The sequence below is a fragment of the Apodemus sylvaticus genome, chromosome 21, assembly GCF_947179515.1.
Source record: "Apodemus sylvaticus chromosome 21, mApoSyl1.1, whole genome shotgun sequence".
NCBI classification, from domain to species: Eukaryota; Metazoa; Chordata; class Mammalia; order Rodentia; family Muridae; genus Apodemus; species Apodemus sylvaticus.
The window spans coordinates 24,587,266-24,603,967 of NC_067492.1; the positions used below are offsets into that span (position 1 = coordinate 24,587,266).

The 16,702-nt window shown below is 44.4% G+C and overlaps 1 protein-coding gene across 1 annotated transcript; it reads right to left on the reverse strand.

The window, feature by feature from the left end:
- Positions 1-845: 845 nt before the first annotated feature.
- Positions 846-7,982, reverse strand: LOC127671910 (acylcarnitine hydrolase-like). The gene is made up of 12 exons (XM_052167014.1): positions 7,841-7,982; positions 6,812-7,022; positions 5,610-5,751; positions 4,821-4,954; positions 4,486-4,744; positions 3,582-3,680; positions 3,178-3,318; positions 3,016-3,096; positions 2,600-2,744; positions 2,109-2,246; positions 1,669-1,741; positions 846-1,233 (listed from the first exon to the last, which is right to left on the reverse strand). The coding sequence occupies exons 1-12, from the start codon at positions 7,914-7,916 to the stop codon at positions 1,047-1,049; spliced, it is 1,686 nt and encodes a 561-aa protein (XP_052022974.1). The 5' UTR covers positions 7,917-7,982; the 3' UTR covers positions 846-1,046.
- Between the last annotated feature and the right edge of the window lie 8,720 nt (positions 7,983-16,702).

Sequence of the window (16,702 nt, forward strand, 5' to 3'; positions counted from 1 at the left end):
TTCCCATACCTTCATGTGTTTTTCAGTCAGGTAAGGTCACAACTTCTCTGTTTTTCCTTCTGGCCACACACATCAACCCATGGTATACTTTGTTTTATTTGAGGTAATTTTCTAATTTCTATAAACTGTATACAAACCTTCTGAAATGTACTCATACAGGAGCTGGTGAGAAAATTGCTTTTAAAGTCTTTAATGCCTGAGAGAAAGTGGATAACTTTTCCAACAGGCTTAGCTGCAGCAGAAGGCTCCAAACCCAAGCTTAGCAGCTGCCCTGAAGCCAGCCCCATCTCTGCAGAGAGAACAGGGAGGTCCTGAATGCCCCATTCCACCCAGGGCCAGCCTAAGTCAACTCCACCAAGGGTCTGCTTACAATGTGGTCATGAAAGACATTGGTCCTGCTGCTGCTTCCACCAGCGGCAGTGCCCTGCCTGCTATATGCCTGGCCACGGAAAGTGAGCATGCCCTTATGCAGGCTTTCCCTCTGTGCAATTCAGAGTTCATGATCTTTTGGGAATAGCATTCTGAACTGATGAAGGCAACAGGGTTCAGGGAAAGCAAGTTTTCTGTTGTCAATTTAAATATGAGAAAACATGACTTGCCAAGAGTAGACACAGAATTTTGACACAGCCAATCACCTAAAGCCAACAGTCCCTGAAGCATCCACTCCATTTAAAGAAGGTCTATGAATTACAGAAATGGAGAGGAAAGATAGGGAGAAGATAATGGAAGGAAGGAATGAAAGAAGGACGGAAGGAGGAGCCTAGTCTCAGTGAGGGGTTAAAGAAGATGGAGGCACTTTTGGGCTCACACGTCCACACTGTTATTTGAGAATTTATTGAATGTATTTATTTATTTTCCCAAGAATGATAAGGAATAATACACAGAGTGTTTTTCATACATGAAACCTCAAAACTTTTTTTCTCAGTCAAAAAAAAAAAAAAGACTGAGATTACAATTGCTTATGTAAATGTTGGAACAAATAAAAATAAACAGACTTTGTAATGCTATCGACGTCAAACCCTAAACACCTTTCCTGACACAGAGTACTAAAGCTCTGTGTGCTTGTCCTGAGCCATGTTTAGCTCCTGGATCTTCTGGGGCAGAGTCTTGGTCCAGAACTGCAGCCTTCTGGCCTTCAGGGCTCGGCCCACAGCAGACTGGGTGTCCAGCTGCAGGTACTGCTCATCTTGGTCCATCACAGGCCAGTAGGGTAGACCCTCGCTGTTGGGGTTCCTGTGGATATGCCACCCAGCAGAGAACAATGAGGTTACACTCATCCAAAGCCCAATCCTATGTTTCAGGTCAGGGCAGTGGAACAATTAGGACACTGGTTAAGGGGTCTGCTGGGACGGGTAACCTGATATGTGCATTCAAGTGACTCTCATGAGTTTCTGCTTCATGTGGGGGAGACTGCCTGACCTGTCTCATGTTACCTCTAAGAGCTGAGATCTAAGGAACAGTACCACAGCATTCTAGCCCCACCAGCTAGGTCACCATGAGATGACAAGTATCTGACACCTAAAAAAATCAAAATATTGTATAAATGTGCTATTATGTAGAAAAGACACTATCATGCGAAGGTAGATTCATGCATGCTAGAAGGCCACCATCCAAAAGCAAGCCCTAGATAGGGACCCACACATGTAAGGTTGAGAGGTGTGTTCTCACCCATGTCTTGCAAAGTTGGCCCAGTATTTCATCATCCTCCTGCTCAGCAGCTTCTCCTCCTCAGTGAAGTCAACTGGAGTCATGAGAAAGACAAAATAAATGCCACTGCTAATTCATTCTTCACGCGCATTATCCCAGCTGCTCTCTGACCCCAACCCGTTGGCTGTGTTGCCTCCCTTCTTCATTATTGAGAATCCAAGATCTATGCAAGTTTCTAATTCAATTCCTTCCCCAATGTGCTGTCAGCTCCTCCATTACAGGCTAGACTGGCAAGGGTGCAGATTCTAAGCTGAGCATGGTTTGGGGGATATAATAGGGCACACATTTGATTTTCTCCACTCCCAGAACCTAGGGTTTCCTCAAATAGGATGAGAGCTCAGGAGTCCCCCAGGAAGTCATGTGGGACCTCATTCAGTTCAAGAAAAGGAATTAATACTCACGTTTTGTTTCCCAGAAGGAGTAACCAAAGACAAAAGGAACCTCATCAGCGTGGTCAGCCTTCACGTGGGGTGGCCTGACATCCTTGAAGTAGCTGGGTGCATGTTGGAACTCATAGAAGTAGACAGGTGCATGTGGACCTGGGGGATGGGGACCAATCATGACTTAGTTGGCTCTCACCTGAAGTTTTTCTTTAAATATTTGGTAACAAGATAGCTTGATAGAAAGTTACCTAGAATCATGGAAGTTAAATGGGAGAGTGAGCCTCCAGGCTGAAGCACTAGCTATGGAAAAGCCCTTGACTAATCAGTGCCCATGGCCTTCCCAGCTAAGTGGTTTTGTTAGGTTAATAGGGTATCAGCAACCCAGTTTCTCCTCTGTACCCAGATTTCACTCTCTTAAGCTAGATATGAGGAGACCCGTACACCATACCACTCCACAGTGCTCACCCATGAGCCCAGTCTACCCTAAGCCTTGTTACAGATGTACTTACGCTGAAAATGTGCTACTTGGAGAGCAGGGATCACAAACATGAAGTCTTCCATCATCTCTGTGAACTGTACTTGGAGGGTCTCTGGGTCCTCAACGTCTCCCATGTACTCTTCCATTAGCAAGTCACTACACTCTGGAGGCAGCATCTACATCAAGAAGATCAGGAACATTGAAGTTGGTATATTGTAGGTTGGGTAGGCAATAGCCTTTGGTGTTGGGAGAATGGGCCCTGGGATGATATAGAGTATAGGTAAAAAGGTTTATGATCTGAGGTAACCCCATACAAAATCATACATACTGATCCTATGTATGTACAAATCCTAACAAAAAAGATACTGATTTTTATTAATAGGTATGCTTTCAGAGAAGATATAAGGGATCTGACTATTAATTAGGACAGGATGAGAAGTATTTTACCATTTGTGCTGTTGTATTCTTCAGAACATCCTGCACATTCTTTCTGGTTATTTCCTTTATTGTCTGAGCAGAGCCCATGACCTGGGAGGCAGAAGACAGTCTTAAGTGTGGAGCCTAATGGACTTGGATTAAAGATGTATTGAGATTGGAACTGTGCCTCACCATAGGAATGGTCCAACCAAACTCATCATTGTTGACACCAATGATGCTGGGAACAGGGTGAAAATCCTCAGATACTAACAACTCTTTGGGATGCCTGGGTAGAAATTCCCCATCCACCACAGCGGGCATCATCTGGACGACCTGAATGGCATTAGAAGTCAATGCTGAAGGTTAGTGAAATAAATAGTCTGCTGTCCACGGAGTCATCTCTACCTTTTTCTCATTTCTTACTAGTTTCAGGGTGATCTGCTCATCCTGGGGGAGAATATTCACTTAGATTAGTGTATCTTAGTATGTACTTTGCACACAGAACTGAAAGAACACTAAGGCATAAAGATGAGGTATTTGGTTCAGAATCCCACATCATGTAGACCGCGTTCTCCCAGACACACAATTCTCCAAACCTTGCTAATAGCCAGAATCTCTGCTTCACTCTTGCCTCTCAGACAGTGCACCAGGGCCTCTGAGTCCATGGCCTCACATCCAGAGAGCTTGGCCACCGTCTGCAAAGGGAACAAGCAGGGAGAAGAGTTCTCAATCCAAGTCTATGCTGCTGTGCCTAATTCCCATACTATAGTGTGTGTTGTGTTAGTTGAAACAAATACACAACGTTCCCATTGTACAATTGCTCAAAGGTGACAGCCAGCAAGCAGGAATCTTTCTACTCGCATATCTGTTCTTTTTGATCAGGGTAGTTTTGTTTTCTCCTCCTACCTTTTTCTGTTTAATAGATGATGGAAACTATAATTATTTAAGATTTGTATATTAAGGTTAGACGAAAAAGTGTAAGTTTTTATTGGCCCCCTTATTTGACTGAATGTTTTTTTCTAGAGTTTTTTTTTTTTTCCTTCTAGATCCTGATCTGGTCTATGAACATTCAGGAATTCTCTGGGATCTACCTCCCACCTGACCAGAGTAGGACGAGAGTTACAGATGCATGCTACTGTCCTCAGCCCTTTGTGTGTCCTCAGGATTTGAACTAATGTCTGTAGGCTTGCATTCCAAGTACTTTTCAGAACCAATGAGCCATCTCCCATGCACACGCATACTTATCTTTTTTTTTTAAACCAGTGATAGAAGTTGCGAGCAGTTGGCTTGTCTGTTTTATGTATGAAGTATGAAGTATTTATGTATTATGTATTTGTGTATGACGTATGAAGTAGTGGCGAGTACACGCTATGCCCTGTGATCCTCAAAAATAATTTTAAGGTAGTGATTTCTCCATGGCCCTTGTTTTTGCCACTAAACACAGCACCAGAGTACCAGAGTATAAAGGCTGAGGCAGCAGGGCTGACTGAGAGCACTTACAGTAGACAACATCTCAGAGGTGTGCGAGATAAGGTAAGGTAGCAGGGCCACTCCGCTTTCCATGATGGCACCATGGAAGAGCCCTTGGGACATGGGGGATACAACATGTGTAGACGCACAGGTGCCACCTGCAGACTCGCCAAAAATAGTGACACGGTTAGGGTTGCCTCCAAAGTGGACGATATTCTGCTGAACCCAGCGTAGGGCAGCCACTTGGTCCAGGTATCCCCAGTTGCCTCTGGCATGCTGGTCTCCAGTGCTGTGAAGTGGATGGGACATGGATCAAAGGTGTGTCTGGATTTTGGTCACCTACCATTGCTCATTCATGGCCTTACCTGAAAAAACCCAGGATACCCAGACGATACTGGATAGCAACTACCACCACGTCCTCAGTGGCTGTCAATAGGGATCCGTCATACATGGAAGCCATGCCTGTAACCAGCCCACCACCGTGGATCCACACCATCACCTGCAGAAGTCAAGAGAGATTCCAGGAAGCTCCTAGCCTGTCCAAGCTCTCTGGTCTGCCTACTAGACTATCAAATGCTGTGCTTCTGTGCAGCTACAGACACATGTAAAAATTTTCAGGACTTCAGGGCTTTGGCCACTATCAGGGACATCTAGTAGCTGCTCAGTGTCCTTCTATTCCTGATCCTGACTACTTATTGAACTTTGAATCCATGCCTCTATGTATCGAGTGATGTCATCATTACTCAGGCTTTTCACAGTGGAACAAAGAGGGGTGTCTCCCTGGATATCTCTCCAGACTGGAAATGGAAAGGATCTTCAACCCTCATCGTCACAACAGATTTCCAAAAGTACAAGTTTGGGTAACCTCAATGTTGAGGTCTTGAGCCTCTAAGTGGTTCTGCAAAGCACAAGCTGTAGAATGAGTTCTGGTTTTATCAAAGAGCTGGAGCCTTTGATGGCTCGGTGCTCCAGTGCTCTGTGCCCCAGACCCAGGTTTCAGCTGCATTGTGTGGCTGACATGGCCTTCTTTGACCCAAGTAAGATAAGACTTTCATCAGGGTCCACCCTGTAATGGAACTCAGGTTGGTTTTGTCCCTTCTAATCATCTTGACAAAAATGTCCTCTCCCACAGTTGACCATGGCCTGACACTCACAGGCAGGTTTGAGCCCTCATGGGCATGGGCTGGTGTGTAGATGTTGAGATACAGGCAGTCCTCAGACACGGAGACAGGTGGCAGCTTCAGTTTCATCTCCTTCAGGCCCTCTATATTAATTACATCAGGATCTTGCAGACACCTGATGAAAAGGGCAATCAAACATTCCAGCAGATGCATGATACTCAAAACCAAATGTCTGGATTTGTTTTTGGCCACGTTCAGCTGCTCCCTGTGAAAGCTGGATGGACCAGACTTTTACAGAGGCTTCCAATAGGCTAGGGCCTTGATGTTTTTATTTTTTGAGACTGGGATAGGGACACTAGTAGGTGTTTTCATGGAAATGATTGGCTATCTGTAGTGTTGTTCATGGAATTAGATAAGAAAATCGAGCTAAACATCAGCAGGCATGCAAGCATTTTCTCGTCTCTGTTCCTGGGCGTGGCAGTGATGGGAGCAGCTCCTCTAGTTTTGATTCACTGTGTTCACCCAAATGATGGATTGTAACCTGGAGCGTCTAATGGTAGCTTTCTCCCCCAAGCTGATTTCTTTGGGTGCTTTATTATAGCAACAGAAAATAAACTTTTGTCCCAGCATTGGGTATTGGACTCACACAGCTACTAGAAGATTCAATGGGTAATTGCTGCCCTAAAGGGTAGTGTGTAGTCCTTTATCACACATGCAGACTCTCAGGGAACTTTGCTTGTTTGCAGTGTCTCCAGAGGGAATTAATTACATACACTTGTTCCCTGGTCAATGGCACTCGGCCCTATAGGTTTTCACAGTGACCATGAGGGTGGGGCTAGCAAGTATCGACCACTATTGCACTCCTCAGAGATCTGAAGTGTATTTAACTGGAATTAAGGGCACTGATGCCTAAGAGGCGACATTTACTCAAGCCTGGAGATACTTCCCATTGTGGCAGAGAAAACGGAGCTTAATCTAAACCTGTGAACGTTTTATCTTTGTTCCCCTCCATAATATGTACATGTAACTCCCTATGAGTGCCAAAGTTTTACCCAGCAGCCTAGCCCAGTTGTTCTACTTAGCCTTAGTACATCACTAGGAAAACACATGGGGCACTCATCCAGAAAGAGAGAAAAACTGCTGTGTAGCTGAGATGGATGCGACACTTCAGCATGGCCCAGAGCTCAGAGTACAGTCTTTTTTAGAGCCTGAAACTCTCTGGGTCCAGAACTTACATGGCTGGCAGTGAGGTCCCATCTCTCACACCACTCCATGGCTCAGGGTCCTCAGGAGGTGCAAAGCGCAGTGGTCCTACAGGAGGCTTGGCAAAGGGAATTCCCAGGAAGGCGTGGACACCAGCTTTAGAATCCTTCACATGGATGAGGCTGCCTCGGACCTGGCCTGTATGTGTGTTTCTGATGGGGCGGGACTCTGCTGAGTCCTGACCTGGTGGAGAGATGCCATCTGGGTTAGTTTTCTGTAATCAGCTGTCAGCAGATTGTAAGATTCTCATCTCATTGTTACTAGGGCACAGGGGAAGAGAACCAATCCCCCCACCCCACCCCCCAGTTCAGGTTTGGGGTATGAGTATAGGAGGTTCCCTGTCCTTCAGGGACAGAAGTCTTCCCTGCTTCATTTTCGAAGGGTTTCCCATCATTTCTCAAGCCAAAGAGGTCACACACTCAGAGCTATTTGACCACATGAATTTATGATTATTATAATTCTTATTCAAATGCCAATGGTAGTTACAGTCATATCCACACTCTGAGGAGGGAAAAAGACTTTCTTACTTCCCCTGAATTCTCAACTGCTCTTACCAAAGCTCCTTACACTGGACTGTCTCCTCAGTATAAAGTGATCTTAGATGTCTCTGACCCACTGAGTCCACAAAATGTGTGTGCTTTGGCTGGGAAATTGGTAGGCACAATTTTCATACTTTTATCTCTTGCACCAGTCCTCAAGTTGTAGGACATGAACATTGGAAAAAATATTTCTGATTCTCTTAGGAACTGAGAAACCACCCAAGAGCAATGTTAAGTTAGGATATAACAATAAAAATAATCTTATGTTTGGGTACTTTTTATACCATTCAATATATGAGTTTCTCCTATGGTCGTGATCTACAGTTTGAGAATTCCTGATCTATGGTTTCCATCAGTTCCCTCCCCGATCCTATGCCTTCCCTCCCAGAAGCTCAGCTCTGACATGCAGTACTTGGCAGCTCTGACCTCAGTCATTCCCCATGCCAGTTTAGTGAGCCTCACCCTGCACATGGACGAGGAGAAGCAGAAGCCCAAAGAGTGCAGCATTCAGCCAGCTCTGCAGTTGGTTCCCTGGCATGGTTAGCTCTCAGGCTTGAGTCTGTGCTGCTAGGACGATCACGTTTCACAAACAGGAAGCACCGGCAGTGAACCTTGCCCAGTCAGGAAAAAAGGGGTGTAGGTGGGGAACTTGTGGTAGGTCAAAGTTCTTATTGTAGGAGAAGTGATTAGTCACACGTGAAAGGAGCCAATGGCCAGGAGGCAGGGGAAGTCACCTCCTCTGTTTCTGTTCCCTCTCTGGCCTCCTGGAACGGCACAGCATGAATTCTGGAGCTTGTCTGGGATACCAGGAACTCTGTCCACTCACCTGGCCAGAGGTGACTCTAACAGGGGAAGCCAGAGTGCTTCTGGGAGGAGGTCACAGGAGAATCAGGCAAGGGCAGGAGCTCTGAGTGTGACTTCATCCTCAAGACTCCTGTGCAATGAAGATTCAGTTTACAGGGCCTGCTTCCAGGGACCATGGTCCTTACAATTATCTTAGGATCTGTATGGACCCCTCTCCCTATTAGGTCACATTTGTTTCAACAAAACACACTGACATTGTAGTACTTTTAAAGTTCACAGTCCCTATAGCTCCACTATAATGATGTGTCTCCTCTAGTGGTCAGCTCCTGCCAAGATCAACTTCACAGTCACTTATCCATTTAACAAATAATTTTGTTTGAATTTATTATTGCTCATGGATATATGTATGTGCAGATGCTCCTGGGCTATGATTCATACATATATAGAGGTGAAAGGAGAATTTGTGTTAGGCACATCTTCTCCTTCCATTTTCTTTGATAAATCTCAAAGTGGTACTTAGGTCATCAGAATTGGAGGAACATTCTCTTACAACATCTCGATTACCCTCACTCTTACATGACCAGTATTTAATAGGGCCTTAGTAGTTCCAACATTATGATCAACCTACGATAAAGCTGAGATACAAATATAAAAGTAGAAGTTTCAGAATTGCAAAGAACCCAGAGAGGATAGCTATATCAATGAATGGAGGATCAGGAGCCCGTACTCAGTCCAGTCTGACTCTCTGGAGGAAGTTTTGTGGGGATCAGTGTCAGACAGCCTTTAGTGCATGTGAGAACTTACCTTGGCTCCAAATTATGATTATTGTCTTTATTATCCAAATAATAATCCAGAGCCTACATATGGTACTACAGACGTTCTTACTTGTGTTTCTCTGGTTGCTTCCCTGGCATAAAACAGCATGGTTTTTCTGCCTCCTCTAATTTCACTCCTTCAGTGTGCTCTTGTCCCTTCTGCTGTCCAAGCTTTTCTTGGTAACTGTTCTCTCAACACCAAGTTCTCTGACCAAAGCTAGACCATGATGGCTGAGACAGTCCCAGTTCGTCCAATCTCAGGATGGAGTAACCAGATCCCAATCCCAGACATTTCTGTAGCTCAGCTCGGGAAATCCCTGTGTTGTCTGCTACTCCCTCACCATCACTCAGAGGCCCCGTGTTGATGACGGCCATGGCCACAGTGAAAATGTGACAGACAGAGATACAACAGACAAAAGAAAATAGAGACTCAATTCCACTGAAATACATTTAATGACATAGTATTTCCATTCATTATGACCAGATTTAAGACCCATACAGCCTTGTGTGGTCAAAGATATGGAACTACTGGTGCTATCATATGTGGGGCCAGGGATCTATGTAATTGGGGCTAGAGGGTAGGGAGCCAGAGTGAGGTCCTGGTATGTACAAACTCCAATAATCTTGTCCTAAGATTGGCAGTAGGATTGTTTCCCCACTGCCTGTGGCCTGTGTTTCCAGGCACACATAGCTCTGTGCCCCTACTTTTGCCCCCCCACCCCCATTCCAAGGAGTTCACTTAGCAGTATCTGGAATTCCTCCTATGCAGAGGAGACATCCTGAGTACACTGGCCCCACACAATGATGCACACTCACCCTCAATGTCTCTACCTACTCTAGACATGGTTTAAGTAGCCTTTGTTCCCCCTATTAAACTAGCTGTCTCCTTCATGGCTCCGACTGCATATGTAGCAGAGGATGGCCTTGTCTGTCATCAAAGGGAGGGGAAACCCTTGGTCCTGTGAAGGCTTGATGCTCCCAGCATAGGGGAATGCTAGGGCTGTGGGGCAGGAGTGGGTGGGTGAGTGGAAGAGCACCTTCGTGGAGGCAGGGGGAGAGGGAGAGGACACCGGGAAGGGGGATGACATTTGAAATGTAAATAAACAAAATAATGAATAAAAATAAAAAAAAAACCAAACAAACCAAAAACCTAGCTGTCTCACTGAAGCTATCTCCCAAGATTCTGTTCCAGTCACATTCACAGCTGCCTGAGGTCTCTTTTGTTCTTGGCTGTTCCCACCTGGCTTCCCCCCCACCCCCTTTCCGCTCAGGAAACACACTTGTTGATGGCAGCCAGCACACTGTGACTACAGGGAGGTGGAGACTAACTAGCAGCATGAAGAGCACAAATGTGCACAAGAGGAAGGTGAGCTATACCATCCCGGGTACACTGACACCCTTCCCCTGACACACCCTTATCTTGTCTCCTGTGACAAGAGCTTATAGTCTTTTTTTCTCTCTCTTACTTTTGGTTTGCACCATAGTGAGGGACTGGGTACATTGATGAGGCAAGTGATACCTTCTGACCACGGATCCGCCTTAGTATTGGTACAACCCCCCACCCTCTTCCCCAGACGCATTAGCCCACTCGGGTGTTGACCACAACCCTTTATATTTTTTGGCTCCTTGTAAAAAACCCAGTAACGTTTAAATGACCAGTTAAAATCCCTTAGGATGGTCACCAGATTATCTGAAATCTGCAGCCTAAGACTTTGGGGAATGCCCTGTGGAGCTACTGGGAACATTCACCTCTGACCTTGGCATTTCCAAACCATTTCTGTCATGGGAAATACATCATCACATTAAAAGGAGTCTCAAATGGGAGGGCCAAGCAACCTGCTCAAAATCCATGGCATGAAACCTACTCAAAGGGAAGCCAATTCTTTTTGGGAAGGGATCCTTGAGGCAGCCCCCTTGATGGTGGTAGGTGATCCTTATGACTCTGGTACATGGATATAGATCATCTATCTTACCCACTGCCAAGGGAACCAGGAAGAAAAACCCAGCCCTCTTTTCTGTCCCCATCATAGCTGCTGTCTGCCAGTGTGTGGTCTCCTCTAAGCTGGGGCCCACCAAGTATGCATCATCTTCCCCATATGATGACTTTGATGATGAATGTCCTGAAGAATGCCCCATCCCAGCTCTTGCCTTGCTAGAAAAGTCTGTAGAGGAGATTCATAAAACAGTTGCTTCCTCAGTCATGGGAGCATACTATGGTCCCTCCTAGTTCACCCTGATCCTTCCTTGCCTCCCTAAGTTGCACAGCATGACACTTCTCCCTCTGCCCCGCCTCCCACTACCTAGCAGCTCTGCCACCTCTGAGTCTTTGCTGTGAGTTCAGAGATCCAGGCAATCCTTGATAATGTCCACACCACCCAGACTATGCCTCTGAATTGGTATCCTTATCAGGCTGGAGACTTAAAAGAGTCAGGCAAGGCAGGCAATCAAGGATGATGGTATGCATGCCTCTTGGACTGAATCCCTCTTCCAAAGTCAAGTCTTTAAACATGCCCCAGAATTGGCACAATGTCTGCCACTCCTCTATAGGCATCCTGCACTTTCTATAAATGGAAGACTTTCTTTCTTTTTTTTTTGTGTGTGCTGACCCCCAACCATAAAATTATCTTTGCTGCTACTTATAACTGTAACTTTGCTACTTCTATGAATCATAATATAATTTATTTTCAAAAGTCGTTGTGACTCATAGTTTGGGAACTGCTGCCCAAAGTATGTGTGTGTGGTATGTGTCTATAAATGTATATATATATACATATGTGTGTGTGTGTGTATCAAAGAAAAAAAGATATACATAATCCAAATGACTTGATTGGTTTACTTGTGACCAACAGAGTTGACACTGATTTACATGTTCTACATGTAATCAGTAGAGATTACATGTACAGAAAGGAAAAACATGTGTCTGATAGCATTACCTTTTTAAAGGAAGAAGCTACACTTTGCTTCCTTTGAGATAACATCTTACTCCATGCACTGCATCCCATGTTAGTGTGGCAAATTGCTAAGTGTTAGTTAACATCGTTATATTCATAAAAAGTGAGTCAAATATGCTGTATTCTTATCAGTAAGAATGCACCAGGTATACTAAAATCACATCGACTGAGACTTTTGTAAAAACAATTTTAGAATCTAACATATGTACTAATAAATTATTATATATGTACATATATATTCATTTTTTAAATATTTATTCTTTGTTTACATTCCAAATGATTTCCCCTTTCCTGGATCCCCCCCCCCCATATGGCCCATAAACCTTCTTCTTTCTCTCCATCCCTTCTCCAATCACCTCCCTCCTTTTTCTCTGTCCTTATATTCCCTTCCAATGCTAGATCAATCCTTTCCAGGATCAGGACCCTCTCCATACTTCTTCATGGGCGTCATTTGTTATGCAATTTGTGCCTTGGGTATTCAGGGCTTCTGGGCTAATTAATATCCACTTATCAGAGATTGCATTCCATGTGTATTCTTTTGTGATTGGGTTACCTCACTTACTTTCTACTGAGATAAAAATTCCTCCAGAGGGTCAGGTAGAAATTATTATCATAGGCCATGACTTAGGTAATAAAAAAGGTAAAGGAATTCCAACTCTAAGGACCCATAGGTTGCATTATTCTATTCACCGCTCTTTAAACTGTTAACACCCTCCATTTCTCTGATTTCTTTCTCTCTCTCTCTCTCTCTCTTTCTTTCTTTCTTTCTTTCTTTCTTTCTTTCTTTCTTTCTTTCTTTCTTTCTTTGTTTCTTTCTTTCTTTGTTTCTCTCTCTCTCTCTCTCTCTCTCTCTCTCTCTCTCTCTCTCTCTCTCTCTCTCTTTCTTTCTTTCTTTCTTTCCTTCTTTTTAATATCAAACACCAGAATTCCAAGGGCTGGTAGACTCTTCAATATGTTGAGCCTCCAGCTGCTCAGGTGGCTGTAATTTTTCCTTAGTTAAGGACCACTGCTCTACCCACACAGGCTTGTCAGCCACTTTAGGGGAAGGGCATTGGTATTTCAGCAGTGCCCCCCCCCCCATAAATATGGAAACTCAATTCCTGGGATATCCTGTATTTAGACAATTGACATAGCCTGGGATTGTATTTTATGACATATATCAGTACCATCTCCAGGAGTATCTAACATTCTATTCATAATTTCATCATGAGCTGTCTTTGGGATTGCATAAATTAATTTGAGCACCTCATTTTTGGAAGAGATTCCTTCCCCATAACTTCATGTGTATGTCAGACATATAAAGTCTTAACTTCTCTGGTTTTCCTTCTGAAAAACACATTTACCCCATGGGACACTTTGTTTTATTTCAGATTATTTACCCTATTTCCTATAAACTGTATAAATCTTCTGAAATGTCCATTTTTAATTACAATAATTTTGGGATTACATCAGCTCCTCTATCCACCAAATCTTCTATTTCAACAACATTTACTTGAAATTTTAATTTTGGTCTCTGATCATTAACAACTATTTGCCAGAAAACATTTTCCATTCCTTCCATATCCCCACACCATAATTTTTTTTACATAGGCCATATTTTTTAATTCTTCTTTGAAATTCTTATCTATATTTACTTGATGCACAGTGAATCCTTGAAAAGTTAATTTACTTCTTCCCAAGATCATCCCTACTGTCCATGCTGGCAAAGGACCATAAACTCCAGTGGTTATTTTGCAATATTAAATTTTAGGGATAGGGCAGGAGGTTTATCTGTGACCAACTTCAGAGCAGCACTTCCTACAGTAGCTTGCAATACTTAGTTGCAGTTTTCCTGCCTGCTTCTTATTTCCTGGCTGACCGAAATGGCTCATATTTTTTTGCTGCAGGGCCTCAAGCTGCCAGACCCCCATTTCATTTCCTGGTGGCAAGGCAAATATTGCCTTGGATATTCCTTTTGGACCTACACTTATTGGTCCAATGGCATCCCTTGCCTCAATGCATGCGCACCCCAGGAAGCCTAAGCATTCTTTCTTACTCTTTTTTAAAAAGAAATTATTATTTTATTTATTTACATCCCAAATGCTGCCCCTCTGACACCCTCACAGAGTTCTTTTCCCCATCTCCCTTTTTCTCTGAGAGAGTGCTCCCCCATCCCCCCACCCAAGTCTCTGCAGGATTAGATTCATCCTGTCCCACTGAAGCCAGACAAGGCAGCCCTCTGCTACTTATGTGCCAGGGGCCTCAGGCCAGCCCACGTATGCTCTTTGGCTGGTGGCTCGGTCTATGGGAGCTCCCAAGGTGCAGGCTAGTTGACACTATTGATCTTGCTATGGGTTGTTATCCCATTCCATTCCTTCCATCCTTCCCCTAACTCTTCCATAGAGGTCCCCAACCTTCATCCAATGAGTGGCTGTGGGTATCTGCCTTTGTCTCAGTCAGCTGCTGGGTAGAGTCTCTCAGAGTTCAGCCATGCTAGACTCCTGTCAGCAAGCACAACATAACATCAGTAATAGTGCTAGGGATTTTTGCCTACCCTTGGGATGGATCCCAACTTGGGCTGGTCACTGGTCAGCCATCCCTTCAGTCTCTGCTCTGCTTTTTTTGCCCTGAATTTCTTTTGGACAGGAGCATTTTGAGGTTGAAAGTTTTGTAGGTGGGATGCTGTTCCTATCCCTCCACTGGGAGTCCTGTCTGGCTACTGGAGGTGGTTTCTTCAGGTTCCGTATCCTCACTGTTGGGCATTTCCACTAAAGTCACCTGCCTTGAGTCCTGGGACCCTCCCCCATCCCAGCTCTCTGGGACTTCTTTGAGATTCCCCTCACCCCTCAGCAGCTGCATATTTCCATTCTTTCTTCTGGCCCTCAGGACCTCTTCTCTTATTTCTCCCCATACCTGATCCTCCCTCCTATTCCCCTCCCTCTCCCCTCTCCCACCCTTCAGTCTCTGCTCCACTCTGGTCCCTCCCTTCCTCTGACTCCCATGACTATTTTGTTCCTCCTTCTAAGTGGGATTTAAGCATCTGAAAATTGTAAATAGTTTTACCTGAAGACCCTGCTATACTGTTCCCTTGCATACATCCATAAGAGGCCGCATTACACCACAAGGACCCGTGCTCCACTGTGATCATAGCAGCTTAATAGCCAGAAATGGGAAGCAGCCTAGCTGTCCCTCTTTCCAAGAATGGATACAGAAAGTGTGGCTCATTTACACAATGAAATACTATTCTGATACTAAAACCAAGGATACCATGAATTTTGCAGGCAAATAGATGGACCTAGAAAATATCATCCTGAGTGAAGTAACCCATACCCAAGAGGACATGCATAGAATGTACTCACTAACAAGGGGGATATTAGCCAAAAAGTACAGAATATCCATGATAAACTCCACAGACACAATGAAGGTAGACAGAAAGAGAACATTCTTTCTGAGAACCCATCATTGCTAGAAATGGCTTGATCACTTCTCTTGCAAAAGCATAGTATTTCTCACAGTTAATATACACTGAGCATTTTGAGATCTGAGGCTTTTAACAGCTTGATCATGGCTTCTTTGCAAATGACCAAGTTTACCGAAACTGAAGCACCAGGGATTTTGACTCTTGACTATAGTCTGTCCTATGATATTAGCATGATACTCATGGAAACCTATGTGAGTCCTGTCCCTTATCCACTCATCCACTGATGCTGCCTGCACCTTTAACAGTCTAATAACTCTTTTACATTTGGTATTGGAATTCTCATATGCCAAGGTGTCTATCAACACCTGTCTTATGTCAGGGTCTGATATGGCTTTGTTTAGAGATGAATCCAATCTTTGCAAAAAAAAAAAAAAAAAAAAGTCCGTGACAGCTTCCCCGGAGCCTTATACAATCTTAATAAATGTGGTGGACCTTTTCCCAGGCTTTTCAACTTTGTTCCAAGCTCTTAAAGCTGTCAAGTGACATTGTTCTAAACTGGCTTTGCACCAAGCAACTGACCTTTGACAATGTTCAGTCCCCTTGCCCATATTTCACTGTTACAATATTCCTGGCTCCCTCCCTCCACCACATTACCCCTGCAAGTGATGATCCTCCTCTGGTTGGCTCAAGATTAGCCCTTTCTTTCAAAAGAGGCCGTTTGAGCATTTCTTTGACCCTGTGGTCCTGCACAGTCTCCTTCTCTTCCTCCCTGCCACACACCCAGATCCATGCCCTGTTCACCAGCCCCAGGGACTTGAAAGCAAAGGTACATGGCACCAGGCAGGGACATGACTTGCCTTGTAGCCCACACAGCTACCCTCTTTCATCCTCTGGGAATTCCCATTCCCTTGCTCAGGTCACTGGGTCTGATCCTTTTATTTCTTCGTTTTCCAGCTTCCCAAGTGCTCCTACCTCTTATCTCAGTTTTTCCAGTTGCACAGTCAACTCTGCAACCCTTTGAAAAATGAAATACTAGAGAGACCCTTTTGACTTTCTCAATTTATCCATTTTTTTGTTCCTCAGATTTCTTAATTTCCATTTGCAACTATTCAACCCGCTCAGCCATTCTCCCAAGCTTTTTTGAGACAGACTATAGGAAGAAGAATAATAGGAGGAGGAGGAGAAGGAGAAGGAAGAGAAGGAAGGATGGAGAAGGAGGGATGGAGGAGGAGGAGAAGAAGAGGAAGAGGAAGAGGAAGAGGAAGAGGAAGAAGAGCAACAACAACAACAACAGAAAATCTCCTCTGCGAGCAAAGCAGGGGAAACCCAGTGGCAGCGGCTTCAATAAACCAGA

Coding starts and splice junctions, on each gene's coding strand:
- LOC127671910 (XM_052167014.1), bottom strand. CDS start 7,916: ATGCCAGGGAACCAACTGCAGAGCTGGCTGAATGCTGCACTCTTTGGG. Junction 4,955..5,609: donor ATGAGGGCTCAAACCTGCCT/GTGAGTGTCAGG, acceptor TGACTTCTGCAG/GTGATGGTGTGGATCCACGG. Junction 3,319..3,581: donor AGATTCTGGCTATTAGCAAG/GTTTGGAGAATT, acceptor AATGCCATTCAG/GTCGTCCAGATGATGCCCGC.